Source organism: Ahaetulla prasina, chromosome 6 (assembly GCF_028640845.1).
Source record: "Ahaetulla prasina isolate Xishuangbanna chromosome 6, ASM2864084v1, whole genome shotgun sequence".
NCBI lineage: Eukaryota > Metazoa > Chordata > Lepidosauria > Squamata > Colubridae > Ahaetulla > Ahaetulla prasina.
The window spans coordinates 36,431,477-36,450,870 of NC_080544.1; the positions used below are offsets into that span (position 1 = coordinate 36,431,477).

The window sequence follows — 19,394 nt, forward strand, 5'->3', positions numbered from 1 at the left end:
ATAGAACCGTGATGGCGAACCTATGGAATGCGTGCCAAATGTGGTACGCATGGCCCTCTCTGTGGGCCCACGTGCAGTCGCCCCAGCCGAGCTCCAATCACATTTCTCCATCGCATTTCACTCAATCAATTCCAGCTTCTCGTGAAAGAAAAAGATCTTGCAAAGTTGGAATTGATTGAGTAAACTTTTTCACTTGCACGCATCATGATTGGGGAGAAGGGGTCCCGTCCTCCTCCTGAAGCCCATTACGATGCAGAGCCACAATGCGACCCTGCGTCGTCTCGACTTGGGGAAAAAAGCAGTTGCTTTTCCTGCAGTGTTGGGATGCCCCGCCTCCCCGCCAGCCAGCCAGCCGAGCATGGGTGCGCTGCTCCTGGGATCATCACCCTTCGGATGTCATTCCCACCCAGTACCAGTTCAGGGGTTTTTTCTCCCCATGGGTTGGGGGGAGAGAGAGAAACAGAAGGAGGCGGGGAGGGGGGAGAGGAAAAAAGAGAGGGAGAAAGTGGGTGGGAACAAGAAATGATATTACAAAAGTTTTTCTTTTTTTATTGTTACTAAACGTAATGTTTCAAAAGCAGAAAAAGTCACCCCAAAGGAGTCTTTGAGGGCTTAATGCCAAGAGGTCCGATTTTCTGTGCCTTCTGCATTCCCACCCCGCTCTAACTTCTATGCTTCCACCCCGCGCTGAAGCAAACGAAACAGGCTGGGGTCTCCCTGCTAAGTGGCCCCACTGAGCACACTTGCAAACTCTGCTGAGCGCAGCTCCAAATGTTCAGCTCACACGTCCCTCCTGGCCAGTGCTGCAGCGGTGGCAGGGAAGGTGCACACCCTGCCTGCTCAGCTCTCGCTGGCCAGAGGTGGGGCCCCATGCTGCCACCTCCCAGTCAGAGCACCACATTTGTTTGCTTGCTCATTGCTTCTAAGGAGGGAGCTGCGGTCAGGCTGCCTGGGGCCCTGCCACAGGGGGAGTGGGAGAGGGAAGGGGGGGGTCTCCCCGACAGGATCTAGGTTGGAGTTGCCTTAATTTATGTGGATCTCTAATGCTTGGCTTTGCCTGCCAGCCTCCACTCCCTCTCCACAGCCCAAGTGGTTGGATTCATACGACACGTGAAGCTGGGCAGGATAGATAGATAGATAGATAGATAGATAGATAGATAGATAGATAGATAGATAGATAGATAGATAGATAGATAGATAGATGAGCTAGAGAGAGAGAGAGATAAAAAGAGGGAGGGAAGGAAAGAGAGAAACAGAGAAAGGCAGAAGTGGGGGAGGGAAAGAGAGAGAGAAAGACAGAGAGAAAGAGACAGGGAGGGAGGGAAAGAGAGAGACAGAGAAAAACAGAGGGGAAAGAGAGAGAGAAAGAGAAGCGAGGGAAAGTGGGGGAGGGAAAGAGAGAAATATTACAAAAGTTTTCCTTTTTTATTGCTGCTAAATGTAATATTCCAAAAGCAGAATAAAAATGAAGGGGCAAAAAAGTGCATTTATCACGTTATTCTTAGAACAATTAGCTGAACTTGCGTTGTTTATCATTATTTTAGGTAGTAAAATCTCATTATTCAGGTTAAATTGCCATGTTGGCACTTTGGGATAAATAAGGGTTTTGGGTTGCAGCTTGGGTACTCAGTTTCTAAAAGGTTTGCCATCATTGATACAGAATATCCTCAATGCTAAATACATTAAAAATAATACATTCACTTGCCCTTTCCTATAATTCTACTTGTACTAAAGATGTTCTTTCACAAAAATAAAGTAAGTTATAATATACCTTGAAAAAGCCTACTCATTATCTCCAAAATTATTTATTTCTCAGAACTTTAATAAATATTCCTATAACCCTTTAGCAATAGTAATGAGTAAAGTGACCTCTGTTTAATAAACACACAGTATGCCCTGCTTTTGCAACCTAAAATAATATTCCATCTTGCTGATTGTATTTAAGCCTGCAATTATTCAACTAACAGAAGAGAATATTTGTGGCTCAGAGTTGAACTGTGGGATCCTTGTTCTCTGAGCTTAGTGGTTTTTTTGCAGACATTTCATTACCAAAGTAGGTATCATCAGTGCTAGAAGGGAGTGGGGTTTGGAAAATGTATATTCTTCTATCACTGATAATGTTATCTAGTTTGATAATGAAAGGGCTGCAAGAAAACCAAGCTCAACCTCTCTCCCTTCTAGTACTAATAATGTATTGCATGGCATTGGTAATGCCATGTCTGCAAGAAAACCGCCAACTTCAGAAAGTACTAAGGATGCCACAATTATTCAACTACTAAACATTCCTAAGAATGAACTATTACAATGATTTTTAAATGAAGTAACACCGAGTCACAGAAAAACATTATCATAGTATACAAAATTCAAAAATTGTCTATTAAATGAAACATTGAACAAATTTTAAAGGACTTAAAGTAAATGTCCACTAAATATTTTAAAGAACAGAAATTAATGATTATAGATTATTGTGTCACAATCTGTAGGTAGAACTGTAGCAATTTTTCTTCAGTTTGTACAAATGACTAGAAAATAGATTTTACTTTCCTCAAATTATTTGGGAACATAAACCAAGATGTATATAACCTGTATTTGCAAATTTATGTTCTGTTCCTTCCCTCATTTGTTTCTCAATGAGGCGCAAATAATCATGAAAGTCTTCAAATTCATAGAAAATTTTGAAGCTCACTTTAGTCTCCAAGGATGCGAAGGGTATACAAAGAGCAATGCCAGCACAGCCAATATAGACAATACAATTAAAACAATACAATTATTCTACAGAATTGGGCATACTAGTTTGAAATCATACTAGAATGTTTAGGATTAATTAATTAATTAATTAATAATTAATGGCTTATGCTCCTTATTCTCTGTTTTGATTCCTGAGCACTGTTTACTATTTTTGTTGTTGTAAAAGCATTAGAAATAAGGAACAGACAAATAATTATATAATTGGAACTGTTCCAGAGAAATGTCTTTAAACCAAGATGTAAATATAACCTGTATTTGCAAATTTATGTGCTGCTCCTTCCCTCATTTGTTTCTCAATGAGATGCAAATAATCATGAAAGTCTTCAAATTTATCATAGTTAATTTTGATTACCATTGTCAGAACAGTCAACCTTAAGCCAATTTCATACTATAATTTCATTTCTCACTTTGGCTGCAATATGACTCTAAAGACATCCTTAGCAGTGTTGTTTGCCAACTATTAAACCCAACTGGGAGAGGTAGCACTGGCCATACATATATAAAGCAAATTTGAAAGGAAACATGTCCATAATCATACCTGAGCAATGGCTGTTTGGGATAAGAAGGCTGATCACTGTTTTGGGCTGTTTGAGGCTTTTTTGTAACTTGTTTGTAAATATTTCTTGCTGTCACTCCAATCCAGAGCATTGTAGAAAGTGTAGAATAATGCAGTACAATACCAACCTAAAATAAAATGGTGCAAAATAGAAAGGCTCAGCACAGGGACACAAAAATAAAGCATATTATCATTACTGTTTTTTGCTCATGTTGTCAAATATAAGCCTTTTTGCTAAAGGAAATACATCTGGGGATGTTTTAAGTATTCCGTTGCCTTTCCAGGCTTTAATCAGTGTGTAAGAAAATGAAAAAGAAGATAAAATAAGGTCTGTTTCTCAATATAAAGTGGTGTTTATTATTGTTGATACCTGGAAAAATAGGGCTTTTATAAAAAGACAACATATAAAAGTCTCCTCCCTCTTTGTTGAAAAATGGGTTGCTTATTTTTAAAACACATAATGGACAATCCTTTTAGTTCCTTTGTTAGATAATCTCTATTCCCAGTGTGCCCAGATGTCTTGTTTAGAAAAATAATCCTGCTTCTACAATGTGTATGTTTAAAAAAAAATGGAGAAAACAGCGAAGTAACAATCATCAGCACTCCTAAAACACACTTCCTCATCCATTGCACAATTGAATCATGAACATATCCAAAAGTGGTCCTTGCTGTGAACAGGTCAAAATTCCCTAATAAGACTTGTGCAGAATTTTTCCACATTTGACTATTCTAGGTTCTAGTTCAATTGAGATTTTTTGAGGAACAAAACATTACAGCTTTAATGCATATTAGGAAGCTGCTATTTAGGCATGACACAATTCCCTTTCTATATCCATATGGGGGTTAATCTTGGTATTTCTTTCTCCCATATATCTCATGGATTTTTTTTGTGAAGGACGGTCTTTTGCCCTGTGTATCTTGGCCCTTAAATTGGGTTACTGTTAGTAGTTGACAGGGACGCGGTGGCTCAGGGGCTAGGATGTTGAGCTTGTCGATCGAAAGGTCGGCAGCTCAGCGGTTCGAATCCCTAGTGTTGCCGTGCAACAGGGTGAGCTCCCGTTACTTGTCCCAGCTTTTGCCAACCTAGCAGTTTCGAAAGCACGTAAAAATGCAAGTAAATAAAATAGGGACCACCTTTGGTGGGAAGGTAACAGCATTCCGTACGCCTTTGGCGTTGAGTCATGCCGGCCACATGACCACGAGATGTCTTTGGACAGCGCTGGCTCTTCGGCTTTGTAACGGAGATGAGCACCGCCCCTAGAGTCGGCAACGACTAGCACGTATGTGTGAGGGGAACCTTTACCTTTATCTTTTTAGTAGTTGACATAATTGATAATTCTATCCTGAGAATCTCTTGCTCTCAATTTAAATCCACACTATGCACACATTTTGTTCCTTGCTCTCCTGCTGTAGAAAGATATAGTGGTGCCCTACCAACATAGATGCTTTGCACTAAATTAGAAAGGTATTAGGCAACATAATTATGTTTTTTATATATGAGAGATATTAAGTTTATATCTTCAAGTGACTTTTCAAATTTTTCAATTGATTTTTCAATTTTTTTTTTGAATTTTTGATTTTTCAAATGACTTTTGTAACAGAGTTGTTAACGCTTGGAACACACTACCTGACTCTGTGGTCTCTTTTCAAAATTCCAAAAACTTCAACCAAAAACTGTCTACTGTTGACCTCACCCCATTCCTAAGAGGATTATAAGGGGAGTGCATAAGAGCACAAAAGTGCCTACCGTTCCTGTCCTATTGTTTCCTTTCATTATATCAAATTAATATAGTTATTGCATACTTTTGCTTATATATATGCTTATATGATGTGTTGTTGTTTTATGTTGATGCTCGTGTATACTGTTCTGACAAAATAAAAAAAATGTATAATAAGCTCCATTTACCACCTACTGTCCTATCTGGAGAAAGGTTACCATGTTATTGCTTTATGTGAATAACATGGATAAAATCTTTTGTGTATTTAATGGAAATGTGCAGGCACCCACATTATGGAATATTCTCCCTCTTGCAATGAGGCTGGTTTCATCACTTCTGAGTTTTTGAAGGTCCCTCAAAATCTATGGATAATAAATCGGCTACTGTTTTGCTAATTATGGAACATGTAATGCAAAATTAAATCTTTTGGCTGAACAAAAAGGCAATCTTTTTTGTACCATTATTAACATTCGGTTCAGTGTAATTGAAAGACTAGAATGATATTGCTGAAGTCTTTATTATTAAATTCATACAGCAGCAAATTACTGACCATAGGATCCAACTTGGCAATATGATCTGAGTCTCTCATCTTACTGACTCTTTCTTCTAACACCGAGATATAAATAAAAGCACATCAAAATATATATCAAAGATTCTTGAAACAGTCTTCATTATTTGATATAAAATATATGAAGATGCAGGGACGCCTAGGGAGACTCTGGAGGCTGGGGACAGCAAAAAAGTCACTTCCTGTCCAACCAGAAGTTGGGAAACGGGCCGTTTCTGGCCTCCAGAAGGCCTCAGGGAGTGTGGGGAAGGCCATTTTCGCCCTTCCCAGACTCATAGAGAGGCTCTGGAGCCAGGTGATAGAGAAAAATGGGCCTTCCCCACCACCCCCAGGCCCTCCGGAGGCAGGAAACAGCCTGTTTCCCTACTTCTGGTGGGCCCACAAGGCCCAAAAATCAGGTTGCTGGCACGCACATGCATGCCGGAGCTGAGCTCACATACCCACTGATATGGCTATGTGTGCCATCTGTGGCACGCGTGCCATAGGTTTGCCATCATGGCTATAGGCTCTACTATGTAGAATGTAGAATAATAGAATTGGAAGTGACCTTGGAGGTGTTCTAGTCCAACTTGAGCAGGTGACTCTATACCAGTGATGCTAACCTCTTCCGGACTGAGTCCCCAAAGCATGTGTGCACGCATGCCTTCAACCCCCAAAATGCAATGTGCCCATGCCCCACCCCTGCGTGTGCCCACCTCTTGCGCATGCATGAATGGACCCCTGCACGTGCCCCACCCTCTCGTACATGTGCACATGCCCCCCGCATGCCCCTGTCCCGTGCATGTGCGCACAGCCCCCCCGCACGTGCATACGTGGCAGAGACCCGAAGACTAGCTGGCCGGTGGGAGGCACATGTGCATGTGCGGCGGAGCCGAACTGAGGCTATGGCTCATGTGCCATCAGAGAGGGTGCTGCATGCCACCTCTGGCAAGCATGCCATAGGTTCGCCATCACGGCTCTATATCATTTCAGATAAACAATTGTCCAGTCTTTTTTTCAAAGCCTCCAGTGATGGAGCACCCACAACTTCTGAAAGTAAGCTATTCCATTGGGTGATTGCTCTCACTGTTAGATATTAAATTAGATATTAGATACTCTGGATTCCAGCCTAGACACCATTAACTTTTCAAGTGACAGCAAAAAAAGCCTATGCAGAGTCTATTGCACAAATTAAGCCTGGAAGTTGCCAGACTGTTAAATGAAGCATATGGGGGCACTGTTTTTAACAAGGTTGTCAGATATTTAGAGGCACAAGGCCTTTGATAATTCATTCTATAATACAGAGCCCTGCATTTTCAGCCATTCTATGCCCCAACCCTTTTCTTGGATGTTTGAATAAGGCAAGCAACTCATTTACTTTTGTGTGCTTGGATGATAAGGCCATCTGGGCATGATTGGGTTTCAGTGTTTCATAACATACTAACCCTATCCATACCTAGTTAAGTGTGGTGCAAACACACCAACAGTTGGCACAAGACTTTACTATTTGTTCCTTTCTTTCCTCATCTTTGGGACTACAAAAAGACTTTCCTATTGCATCTTTCCTTAGTTCTGGTATCTAAAGAAGTAAAATTACTATCACAAAAACCTAAGATGCTGGTAAAGAAGCTAGTTGCCTTCTATTTCCCCCCCCCCCTTTGCTTAACTGGGCATGGGCGTGGCTAGCGTGTGATGCATCTGGCCCGTGGCCCGTGAGGTTGACAGCTCTGTATTACATGAAGTGCCTGATGTTTATGATCTTTCTGTCTCTTATTGTTTTGATGAGGCAAGAACTCATAGGCTGGATTCATGGCTGAACAAGTCACAATGATCCATTTTCATATAATACAACGTCATTAACCCAAAAGTTGAATTTAAACATGGTGTTAAGGAGAACCAACCAACCAACCATATTATGTCTTAGTGCAGTGTCTGAAATTAATCTTAATTAATTAAGATTAATCTTATTATTCATATTCATCTCTAACAATTAAAGAACCCACTTTCTGATTATAATCCTGCTATTGGTGTTGTTACTTGAACTGTATATTGATGACATTTATTATTTTTAAACTGTCTGCTGGGTAAACTGCTTGAGCATAATTTATTTATGAAAAGTGTAATGTATAAAGCAATGACTATTATGATTGAAAATATAAAACTCCAGCAGCAGGCACATGCTTCAAGGAGTAACAGTAGTTATTATTCTTTTTATACAACTCTCCCTTCCCCAGGAAGCTAGAGAGACATAAAAGAATAATAGAATAGAATCACATCATAATAGAAGATAATCACAGAGTTGGAGGAACCACTTAGACACTATCAAATTGAATCCCCTCTCAGTGCAGAAATCTAAATCAAATCCCTGACAAATGGCTACCTGGATGTTTCATCTAAAGAGATAGAGCTTCTCTTGTAACTCATTTTGCCATCCGACTAGTCTTACGATTTAGAAATATCTTCTAACATACTTGGAATCTGACTCCCTTCAATCTCCACTTGTGTTTTATTAGATTTATATCTCTAAATCACTCTAAATCATTGAGCTTCCCCAGCTGACAGGGGACTAAAAACTTGGGCCAGCTGAATATGTTAACTATTATACCATATATTCTGATTATCTTGCTCCTCATGCTGTGTGAAGTGACATGTGAGAGGTCCTGACCTTCCTTTGAATTGCAAACTCTGAAGTGTTTGAAGGCTGCTAACATATACATCTTTAGAATTATTTTCTTAACCCTAAACATTTTCAGTTCCTTCATTTTCTGAAGACAGTTTTTGGACAGTTCACCCTTACTGGCTATTCTCTGAAAAAGTTCTATTTTATCTGAGTTGTTCTTAACTTTCCCACAATACTCTGACTAATGCAGAATAAGGTGAAACTATTAATTCCTGTGTTTTAGAAAGAAAATTTTATTTATCATGAATTGTACTTCTTTGCATGGCCAGCTGTGAATTCACTTATATGGGTTCTATTCCAGTACAGTGCCTTTTTTGAATCTTCTAAGCTTGCAGAATTGCTTCATAGTAATCACCCTCACATGCCCTAGCTCTTGCCAAGTTCCTTCCATCCCTAAGACCACCATAGCAGATCCAAAAGATCAGTGAAGTCACCTAAGTGATAAGCTAAGAACATTTATTTATTGGGCTTACAAGTTGTTCCCATCAACCTAATTTAATGCTTTGAACTTGAGGATGGTGACTTTGGTTGCATTGTGTTGAGTGTGACAGCAATACTAACATCTGGTGAGAACTTCTAGTCATGGAATGGTAGCCTTTTGCCATTTTGAAAGAGTGGAAGTCTTCGTCAGGGTTCCAAGTAACACCCCCAATGACAGAAAACTCTGAGGCTTAAAGTTCCTCAAAGTTTCATTTTATTAGAGATACCATATTGGCACACATGGGAAAACCCAAATTTGAAGCTTCCAGGTTTTCTCCACCCAAAGGAAAGTCCAGGTCCCTGCCCAGCACCCACATGTCCATCACATGGTCCAATCAAAGCACCGTCGCAAAGCACCCTCCAGGTGCAAGGCTAGATGTCCTTGACTCTCTACGAATGTTATTATGACTATATATCACCTCTGCTTCATACAATTCCCCCCCCTCCCAGTTTCCAACAGCAGTAAATGTGGCAGGCCTGAAGGCCCAATGCAAAAGATGGCTTCCAGGCCTGACAGCCTTTTCTCTAGGTATAAATAGGACCATGGAGAGCAGCAAGAGGGTATTGCCAAGAAATATAGATATTGCTCTAGCATTGTTGTGTGTATTCTAAGTTTTATCAGCAATCTGCCTTCATTCAAGGAAAACTTCTCACTTCTAAGCCTTAGTCTTCAGTGTCAGTACAGTCAAGAAGAGCCAGACATGGCGATACAGAGCAATTATTATTATTATTATTATTTTATTATTTATTTGATTTTTATACCGCCCTTCTTCCAAAGGACTCAGGGCGGTGTACAGGCAAGATAAAACCAGCAATACAATATACAGGTTAAAATACAATTTAAAAAACTTATTTAAATTAGCCTGGAGATTAAAATTTACCATACACTAAAAACCCCATTTAAAAATTAATAAATTTAACATTAAAATTCCAATTTAAGTCAGCCCCGCGCGGATAAAGAGATGTGTCTTCAGTTCGCGACGGAATGTCCGAAGGTCAGGTATTTGGCGTAAACCCGGGGGAAGCTCGTTGCAGAGTGTGGGAGCCCCCACAGAGAAGGCCCTTCCCCTGGGGGCCGCCAGCCGGCATTGTTTGGCGGACGTCACCCTGAGAAGTCCCTCTCTATGGGAGCGTACAGGTCGGTGGGAGGCGTGTGGTAACAGCAGGCGGTCCCGTAAGTACCCAGGTCCTAAGCCATGGAGCGCTTTAAAGGTCGTAACCAACACCTTAAAGTGCACTCGGAAGGCCACAGGCAGCCAGTGCAGTCTGCGCAGGAGCGGTGTTACATGGGAGCTACGCGTAGCTCCCTCTATCACCCGCGCAGCTGCATTCTGGACTAACTGAAGCCTCCGAGTGCACTTCAAGGGGAGCCCCATGTAGAGAGCATTACAGTAATCCAAGCGAGAGGTAACGAGCGCATGAGTGACTGTGCATAAGGCATCCCGATCAAGGAAGGGGCGCAACTGCTGAACCAGGCGAACCTGGTGGAAGGCCCTCCTGGAGACGGCCGTCAAATGGTCTTCAAACGACAGCCGATCATCCAGGAGGACACCTAAGTTGCGCACCCTATCCTTTGGGGCCAGTAACTCGCCTCCGACAGCCAGCTGCGGCTGCAGCTGACTGAATCGGGGTGCCGGCATCCACAGCCACTCCGTCTTATAGCAATGAGCTATAATTTTGGCTGCTGACACAACTGTATAATAAACCATGCTTAATTTCTGCTTAGTAAAACCATACAGAGAAACAAAGCAGCCTGAACCAGGGGTGAAATCCAGCAGGTTCGGACAGGTTCTGGAGAACTGGTAGCGGAAATTTTGAGTAGTTTGGAGAACTGGCAAATACCACCTCTGGCTGGCCCCAGGAGTGGGGAAGGAATGGGGATTTTGCAATATCCTTCCCCTGCCACGCTCACCAAGCCACGGCACACCCGCCAAGCCACGCCCACAGAATCGGTAGTAAAAAAATTTGAATTTCACCATTGACCTGAACTATTTTTTTTGGGGGGGGGAATTAGATTGTTTCTTGTCCTTTGGCAAATAAGATAGGAAAGAGTGTATCCTCTCCCACAGAAAATAATCTATTCCAAACATACTTAGTAATGGACAATATGGAGAAAGAAAGCCTCTGAATAATACAACTGGTGTCCTAGACTCTTTTCCTCCCTCCTTGTCTATTTCAGAAGGTTATTGATGGTAGAAGCTTGAGTAAGATGCTCCGCTCTAAAAGAATTAGCTGGTGAATAATGGATTAAGAAATGACATCCCTTCGCCTTTATTCTACAAAGATTTCCAACAAGAGAGAAGTCAATGGCACTGCCTAGAGATCTCCTGTGTTCAACAAGACAGAAAGCATTACAATTATGACTAGTGAAATGGTGATATTATAACCTAACTGGTATTCTTAATCCTCTGTTATTAAGACGGCAAGTCTGTGGAACATAAAACCTAAGAGAACCTGCTGCCATACCATTTATTACTATTTTTTGCTGTAGGAAAGGAGCCTTCTAAAAGAGAGCTGGATGCCTGATCTCCAGTCTAAATACTTAAATGATAATGTTGAAGGATATGTCAAATAGATTTATCTCTCTACCCTGATACTTTCAGCTTAGTTCGCTGAACTATCAAAATTGTTTTGAATAATATTTCTGTCTTCTAGAATATTAGTTATTGCAACAGATTATATTTCAGCTGTAAATCAGGTAGGTATTGCCTCTACCCCTTTATCCCAGTCATTAATAACAGTGTTGAAAAATAGAGGCAAGTGACTGAATCTTGGAGCATTCCATTCAACGTTTATTTATTTATCAATTTTATTTGTTGCCCATATCGCAGTTTAAGGCAATTCTGCATCTCACTCTCTCTATAAAAGGAAGTATTTATGAGCATCCTTTGAGTACAATTTCTAGACAGCTATGTATTCACTAAATTATCCTATCCAGCCCACATTTATCTATTTCCTGAACAAATTATTGTGGGACACTTTGGTAAAAACTTTCATGAAATCAAAGAATAATAAAGCAATGAAGTCTTAAAGAAAACCATATTCTTTACCAATAACTCTTAAACAACAAATACAAAACTTAAAATAAGATTAATTTTAAATAGCAAATACAATATCATTTGTGATTTGGTTTAAATTATTAGAAATTTAAAATGCCATGGATATCATCATACAAAATATCAATTGATTCACCCTTTTCATATACTGTATCTGCATCAAAGGATTATTGTTAGATGATCATTCAGAAAAGAGGTTGCTAGAGGGGCAAAGGAATTGCTACGTCCTGTAGTTGTTCCATTGATTACTAACCTCAAGTTTAACCCAGAGTTCAAAATATTTAATAGTATTTGTTTTCCTAATCCATCCCTTGATCAAATGGTTCAATCAAAATTTCAAAAAATTAAGCAAAGGAAAGGTACAGTTTTCTAAAGGTTGCTAAAGTGACAGAGAGAAACAAAATACCAATTGTGAATATTAGTATTAACGAGGAAGCTGGTATTGGATTAGGACAATATTCCTGTTTTGGAACAGGCTTCCATCGGAAATTCAGCTTGCTCTAATTCAGGGGTGTGAAACACACATCGTCTCATGACCTAATTCAGGGGTGTGAAACACGCATCGTCTCATGACCTATTATGACTTTTCTCCACTTCACTAAACTGGGCATGGGAATGGCCAGCGTATGATGCATCCGGCTCATGGGCCTCGAATTTGACAGCCCTGCTCTAATTAAATCAACTTTCCTGACGCTGGTTAAAATGGAACTCTTCTGAGGGCTTATTTAACTTAAGAATTGTTAATTGTTCCAGTTATACTGTTTCAATTCTAAATTGTCACTATGCTATTTTATCATTACACTTTTAATACAATATTGCAGTATGAGCATTTTATTTTTATAAATCACCAACGAGTTGTAAGGCTGTGGTTGTCTATGCAACCTAAGAAATAAATAATAATAAAACAAATAGCAGCATGCCTCAAGTTCTAATGATGATAACTAAGCTTAGATGACTTTAAAAATAACTTGGATAATGACTATCTGCAAACAATTGGAAAAAGGTGTTGATTTTATATTCTAATGACCCCAAAGCTAATGATTTAGCAAAGCAGAAGGCTAGCAAAACAGAATGTCTGATGTAGAAGAGCTCTTTCATTCATGCCAACCTTAGAGGTATGTAAATACCTCTGCTTGCTTTTATTTTAAAGAAATTGCTGCAGTAAAGCACTTGCTGCACCAATGGGAAGATTTCAGTTCTTTTGTAGTTTTTTATTCTCTCTTAAAATCTGCCTAGAGGGTTTATGGGACTTTTGGAAAAGAACACAAGACTGCAGAGGTAGGATGAATTTGTTAAAAAATAATATTTATTTCACTAATGTGTGACCTGCCTTTGAAAATTGTTTTAGCTGGCTCAGAACATTCAGATTTTTGTAAGCTGCCAATTTCAATAGCCCATGATTCTTAGATTACAAGTAATGCTGGCTGCCAGCCCTTTTCTGGGCACAATTCACAATGTTAATTGTGAGCTATCATGTCTTAAAACCAATTTACCTGAACAACTATCTTCCATACATGTCCTGAATTGGAGATATTCTTAACAGGAAGTTACTCATTCCTATCTAGGTCCTTTGTTGTCCCCACCACCAAAGTATGCAAATATCACAAAAAAGATTTGAGATGAAGTCCAAAGCTGTCACTGTGTCCTAACATTTCCATGTGCACTGTTGCCAGTCATCAAGCAATGACCTTTACATGTTGAGCCACAAGTTGTAACTGAGGCAGGGCTGGTTCTATGTGGAGGGTCACTGCATGATAGGCATGGTAATACAGTAAATTATGTGTTGAGCCCAGCCCTGACTTGATACATGAAGCAGGAGGGGACAGGAGCATGGGAAGCACCTACCTACGACTTGCTATGGTGGACCGGGCACTGGGTTATGGGTTGCACGAGGGGGGTGTAGTTGCTGCACATGCAGCCGATGTGGCAGCGAGACATGACATGGGCTCGGCGATGAGCAGTTGCGTTTCTGGGGGATGGAGGATGACGTGGCAACAGATGGCATCATGGGAGGAGATCGCAGCCACTTTTCCAATCAGCTGAGAAGCGCGGCCGAGGGTGGGGTGTGAGCGGTGCGGTATGCTCAAAAAGGCACTGAGAGGCGGAAGCTCTCAGCGCCGACTTTGTACAGATAGCACTCGACCACGACCGAGACCCGGTTTGTAGCAGACTTGATTAAACAAAGTCACTGGTGGTGCAACCAGGTTTGGCTTGTTATTCAGTGGCATCTGAGCGAGTGAGATGTTTGTGTACATGGAAAGTTAAGTGTTTAAACATGGAGACCTTGCTGACAAGAGGCTAAAGATGGTTCATTCCCATGGCACTTCATATCTGAACAGTCTGTCTTTCCACTATTTAACTTCTGCCTGGCAAAAATTTGAGAAAGGGCCTTCTTAGTGGCATCATTTTGCAACCCCGTACAGTGAGAATGGATAACATATAGCTCCTCACGCATATATGGTTCCACAAAATTTAGATGTAGTCCCAGGAATCTCTTAAAGTGGCCACTGATAGTAATGTTCAATACAGCAGAACATAAAAATGAACAATGAAATTAAGGACCAGCAATACTAAATTATTTTATAACTTCATTTCAATGTTTTAAAGATCAACTCTATTTTTTTCTGGCATTGCCCACTTTTTGGAGTTTGGACCTTTAGACGCTACTTAAAGTCAAATACATCCCCTCTATGTAAAGTAAAGTTCATTTTTTCCCCATTTATTTATTTATTTATTTTATTTATTTATTATTTCAATTTCTATATTCTATATATATTCTATATTCTATATTATTTCAATTTCTATATCGCCCTTCTCCCGAAGGACTCAGGACGGTTTAGAGCCAACTAAGAAATTTAGAACTTCTACCAGCACACAAATGCTTGTATGTTGAAATCAGTATCTCTACAGCTGGGTTTTTAAGTCCATGGTTCCACCCATATTTCACTGAAAGTTAATTCGATAAATACTATTTTAAGGAATAGCACTACAAACAAGAGCAACAGTAAATGTTTTTATCCGTTGGAGGCAGTGGTGTGTTTCAATTTTTTTTACTTCTGGTTCTATGGGTGTGGCTTGGTGGGCATGGCATGGCTTGGTGGGCGTGGCTTGGTGGGTGTGGCAGGGAAAGGATACTGTAAAATCTCCATTCCCTCCTCAATCCAGGGGAAGGTTACTGCAAAATCCCCATTTCCTCCCAATCAGCTGGGACTTGGGAGGCAGAGAATAGATGGAGGCGGGGCCAGTCAGAATTTTTACTACTCAAAATTTCCACTACCGGTTCTCCAGAACTGGTCAGAACCTGCTGAAACCCACTCTGGTTGGAGGGTTCAATACTGACCACTCTAGAGAACCCTGACATAGTAGAACACAACTGGAGGAAATGCCCTGCATTCTTATTCTCCTTGTCATGATGGGGAAGAGAATGCTGAACCCACATGCCTCTTATGCATAAATTAAATATCATAAAGGATTGTGGCACTTTAGCTGAAGGAGACTCCAGTAGAGAAAAGATGTGTATGGTGAGTGAAAAATGCATGGCTCTTTTTACAATATGAATGATGGATGAGTTTGGGAGGAAAACTCGGTGAGCCGTGCTTTTGTACAAATACCACACATTAGTCAAAAATGTCATTTCCTTTTAATATATCATGGCAGATGGATCTGTATGACCAGTACTGGGGTATTTAGATAAATAAAAGTCTCTGAACCCATCACACTTCCAGCTGAGAATGTGATTAAGTGAGCACAATTCACATTCCCATTGATTTTAATGGGTGGGACTGTTCCATGTGCATTAATGCCCTGAGTATGCCTTTAAAATCTGTTCACTACATTCAGAGGGAGTTTAAGGACTATGTGATGTGATAGTTGCCATGGTAATGACTAGTTTTGTTATTGATTACCCAAATAAAAACTTATATAAACCTATATAACTCGTTGGCATGTAATGCTCCCTTGAGGAATCTTAAGTTGCACATCTTTCCTTTAGTCAATGTTTCTCTCTCCTTCTCTGGGCTTTTCTACTATGAAAAAAAATGAACTTTCACAATGGCTGTGTAAGAACTGTATTACGTTCTGTAAATCAGCATTTGCAAGAACATTAAACATACTTTATTTGTCTGTCTCTTTACTTCTGGGGACTTTTACTTTCTCTAGGTTGAAAACCATAAATTGTCACTGCTGGATAAATGGGATTTTATCTTGAGCAAGCTCTTCAAGTTCAGATGTTGCATATAGGTATTGCCACTATTGGTCACCACCTGCATCCTTTCTAAAGAGATAACATTTTCCACCCATGCCTGCGTCAAACTCAATCATTCCCACTTTATCTTAATAAACTGGGATGTTACAAACTAATATCTCCCACAGTGGTCATGCGAGATCATTTATCTAGTTCTTTCTTTTCAGCTATAGAGTGAGCAACATCAGAAGAGATGCCATTTGCAGTTGGGGTGTGTGTGTGTGTGTGTGTGTGTGTGTGTGTCTTTGAGTCAGTTGACTCCTGGAGATTACCTGGACTTGTCCTTGCAATTTTCTACGCATGATTTTCAGAAGTGGTTTGCCACTGCCTGCTTCCTAGGGCTATGAGAGAATGATGGGCCCAAGGTCACTTAACTGGCTTTGTATCTAGAGCAGGACTAGAATTCAAGGTCTCCCAGTTTTTAGCCTGGTGCTATATGCACTACATTAAAGTGGCTCTGTACTATAGTTTAAAAATCTGTAAACATTACTTCTGACTTGGGCATCTTCCTTGTAAAGAAAAAAAAAGGATACAAGGCTGTTGTATGGACTTTGTTCATTACATGGATGCCATGCTAAACTCAGCAACAATAATCTTTTGGCATTCACTCACAATTGCCTGATAAGCTACAGTGGTGGCTTAGTACAAAAAGTCTTCTGTCAGATCATTGACTTAGCTTACGATGGCAGGTTAATATTAGTATAGGTCTGTGATGGCGATGGCCATCTCTGCAGGCACATGAGCCGACGTCCAAGTCAGCTCCACTGTGCATGGCCGTGTGCCTGCCGCCGGCCAGCTGATTTCCGGGTCTCTGCCAGGAGGTGAGTACGTATGTGTGGCGCCCCCCTTGTGTTTTGGTCCCAGGAGGCTTCAGAGATGCCTGCGAGCACAAAAACAGGGCATGGGTGGAGTGGTGCACCCCCCCAACATTTTTGGTCCCAGGAGGCTTCAGGGTGGCCTGTTAGCACCAAAATGGGGGTCGTGCACGCATGTGTGGGAGATGGAGGGAGCACGGGGGTCACACATACATGCAGGGGGGGCAGGGGAGTGCAGGGAGATCACGCATACATGTGGGGAGGCTGCCAGGGGGGCATTGCATTATGGGTGTCAGTGCTCGCTTTCAGCACCCAAGGAAAAAAAGGTTCGCCATCACTGGTATAGGCCGACAAAAACAGAAAGAAAGAAAAAAAAAGGAAAAAGAAAAAATAGGTTCCATGGAACTATACACTCACAGAGGAGGACAAACTGACTATTTTGTATCACCATTCTCTTTGTCAGTCTTACATCTTGACAATAGAGAACTACCACTATCAATTCGCTATAAAGAAAACTAGTTTACACATTGCCCTTAGGAAGTGTGTTTCTAATTTTCTGTGGGTAATGTGCCTTTTCTGTTGTGCCTGGCCTTCAGAAGAGCCCACCCCTGAGCTTTCGATGGCTTCAGCCCCCCCCCCGCACCCCCCCCCCAGGCTTTTAGTAAGGCTGTATGCCTGCATTGGTTTGTGGTTAAGATGACTGCAATTTGGCTCACTTGTCCTTTGACAATAGTTGTTTTTACTCTTGCTGTTTGTTTTTGCTTTGTGTTTTAACCCTAGAATAACCACCTGAGGTTGCAACCATGAGTTGGAGGGCTTTACAAACTGCTTAAACAAACAAACTCACACAGGAAAATCAATTTTTCATTAGCACATTAATGGTGTCAGCTTCCAATCTGCAAGGCAATCCCTAGACTCAGACTGCAAGAGACAGACATTTCTGCCCATGTAATTATCCAGCTACATTTGCTCAATAAACTATCCTACTGTCTTGACTTACAAAACTACAAATAAAGAAAATAGTGTTAATTTCCCCCAAAGGGACACTCATCAATAGATACTTATCTCACAATAATGAAAGCAAACATATCAGATAATAACATCTGAAATTGGGCCTACAGACTTTGCTTTTCTACATTACTATAAAAGCTTAAGTGTGCTACTTTATGTAGATGCAGATTTCTGTGTATATCTTAGTTTTAAGCCACAACAATGAACATTCATGGCTAAAGGAACAGTATGTTTCCCTATCTTTGTGCAACAGGATAAAATAAATTTATTTTTGATTATATAATTTATATAGTTGCTCAACTTTAACATTGTTATTTTGAAATCAAACAAAAACCAATTCCAATTAAATCCCAAACAATAGGCAGCTGGGGTTCACCTTTATAACTTTCCTGCAAGTGGGAATTCTATTCCTCCTGCCCCCAATGTCTAAAGAAGTAAGCAGTTTTTTCCAACCCATTCAAAGACCACAAGGTCAGACCCAATCATATGTCATGGGCAGATTGTTTCAAAGTTGTTTGACCGCTACAAAGAAGCCATGCCTCCTGGGATCGATGGCACTGTTTTATGAAATGGATTTATACTCTATCCCAGAGGGTGCCCAACCTTGGGGAATTCTGGGAATTGAAAACCACCAGTCTTAAAGTTGCCAAACTTGGACACCCCTGCTCTAGCTTATTGACTCTAAGAGAGCATGTGAATGGGAATGGCATATATGGAATTATGTTTTGGAGCCCAACATAAGGCAACCGTTCTCAGAGGAGAGTGATATTTATAGTTATATGCTAAGGAAAGCGTTAGCACATGTGTCACTGATATATGTCTGCAAGGCTACTCCATGTTACTTCACTCCTGTTCGTGTCTGTGATACTAATTCTTTAACGGAACTTTGATTTTTTAAAAATTCGGTTAGGAATAAAATAGTAATCAATAAGTTTTAATTCTGGGACTGTGTAGACTTCATACCCTAGAGCAGGGGTCTGCAAACTTGGCTCTTTTAAGACTTTTGGACTTCCAACTCCCAGAGCTCCTCAGCCAGCAAAGCTGCTGAGGAACTCTGGGAGTTGAAGTCCAGAAGTCTTAAAAGAGCCAAGTTTGCAGACCCCTGCCCTAGAACGTGGAGAAAGCCACAGCGTTACTTGGGAGTCAAGCAGCTGATAAATAAAACTAAAATTAAATTTAAAAAAAAAACTATGGCTATCAGTGATTATGTCATTTAGAAATGGTGACTGCAAGTGATATTAAAACAGAATCAAATCTGAAAGGATGATCCATCAACTTTAAAGGTAAAGGTAAAGGTTCCCCTCGCATATATGTGCTAGTCGTTGCCAACTCTAGGGGGGCGGTGCTCATCACCGTTTCAAAGCCGAAGAGCCAGCGCTGTCCGAAGACATCTCCGTGGTCATGTGGCCGGCATGACTCAACGCCAAAGGCGCACGGAACACTGTTACCTTCCCACCAAAGTGGTCCCTATTTTTTCTACTTGCATTTTACGTGCTTTTGAAACTGCTAGGTTGGCAGAAGCTGGGACAAGTAATGGGAG

The 19,394-nt window shown here is 40.7% G+C and overlaps 1 protein-coding gene across 3 annotated transcripts in view; it reads right to left on the reverse strand.

Annotated features, from left to right (window-relative positions):
* ADGRA1 (adhesion G protein-coupled receptor A1) overlaps positions 1-19,394 on the reverse strand; it is a 471,200-nt gene that overhangs the window by 56,219 nt on the left and 395,587 nt on the right. For all 3 annotated transcript variants that reach the window (XR_009155704.1, XM_058188059.1, XM_058188058.1), the window contains exon 17: positions 3,287-3,432. Coding sequence is in view for 2 of the 3 variants with exons in the window: in XM_058188059.1 (XP_058044042.1) it covers positions 3,287-3,432 (146 nt within the window). In the remaining variant the exon portion in view is untranslated. The remainder of the gene's footprint in view (positions 1-3,286; positions 3,433-19,394) is intronic.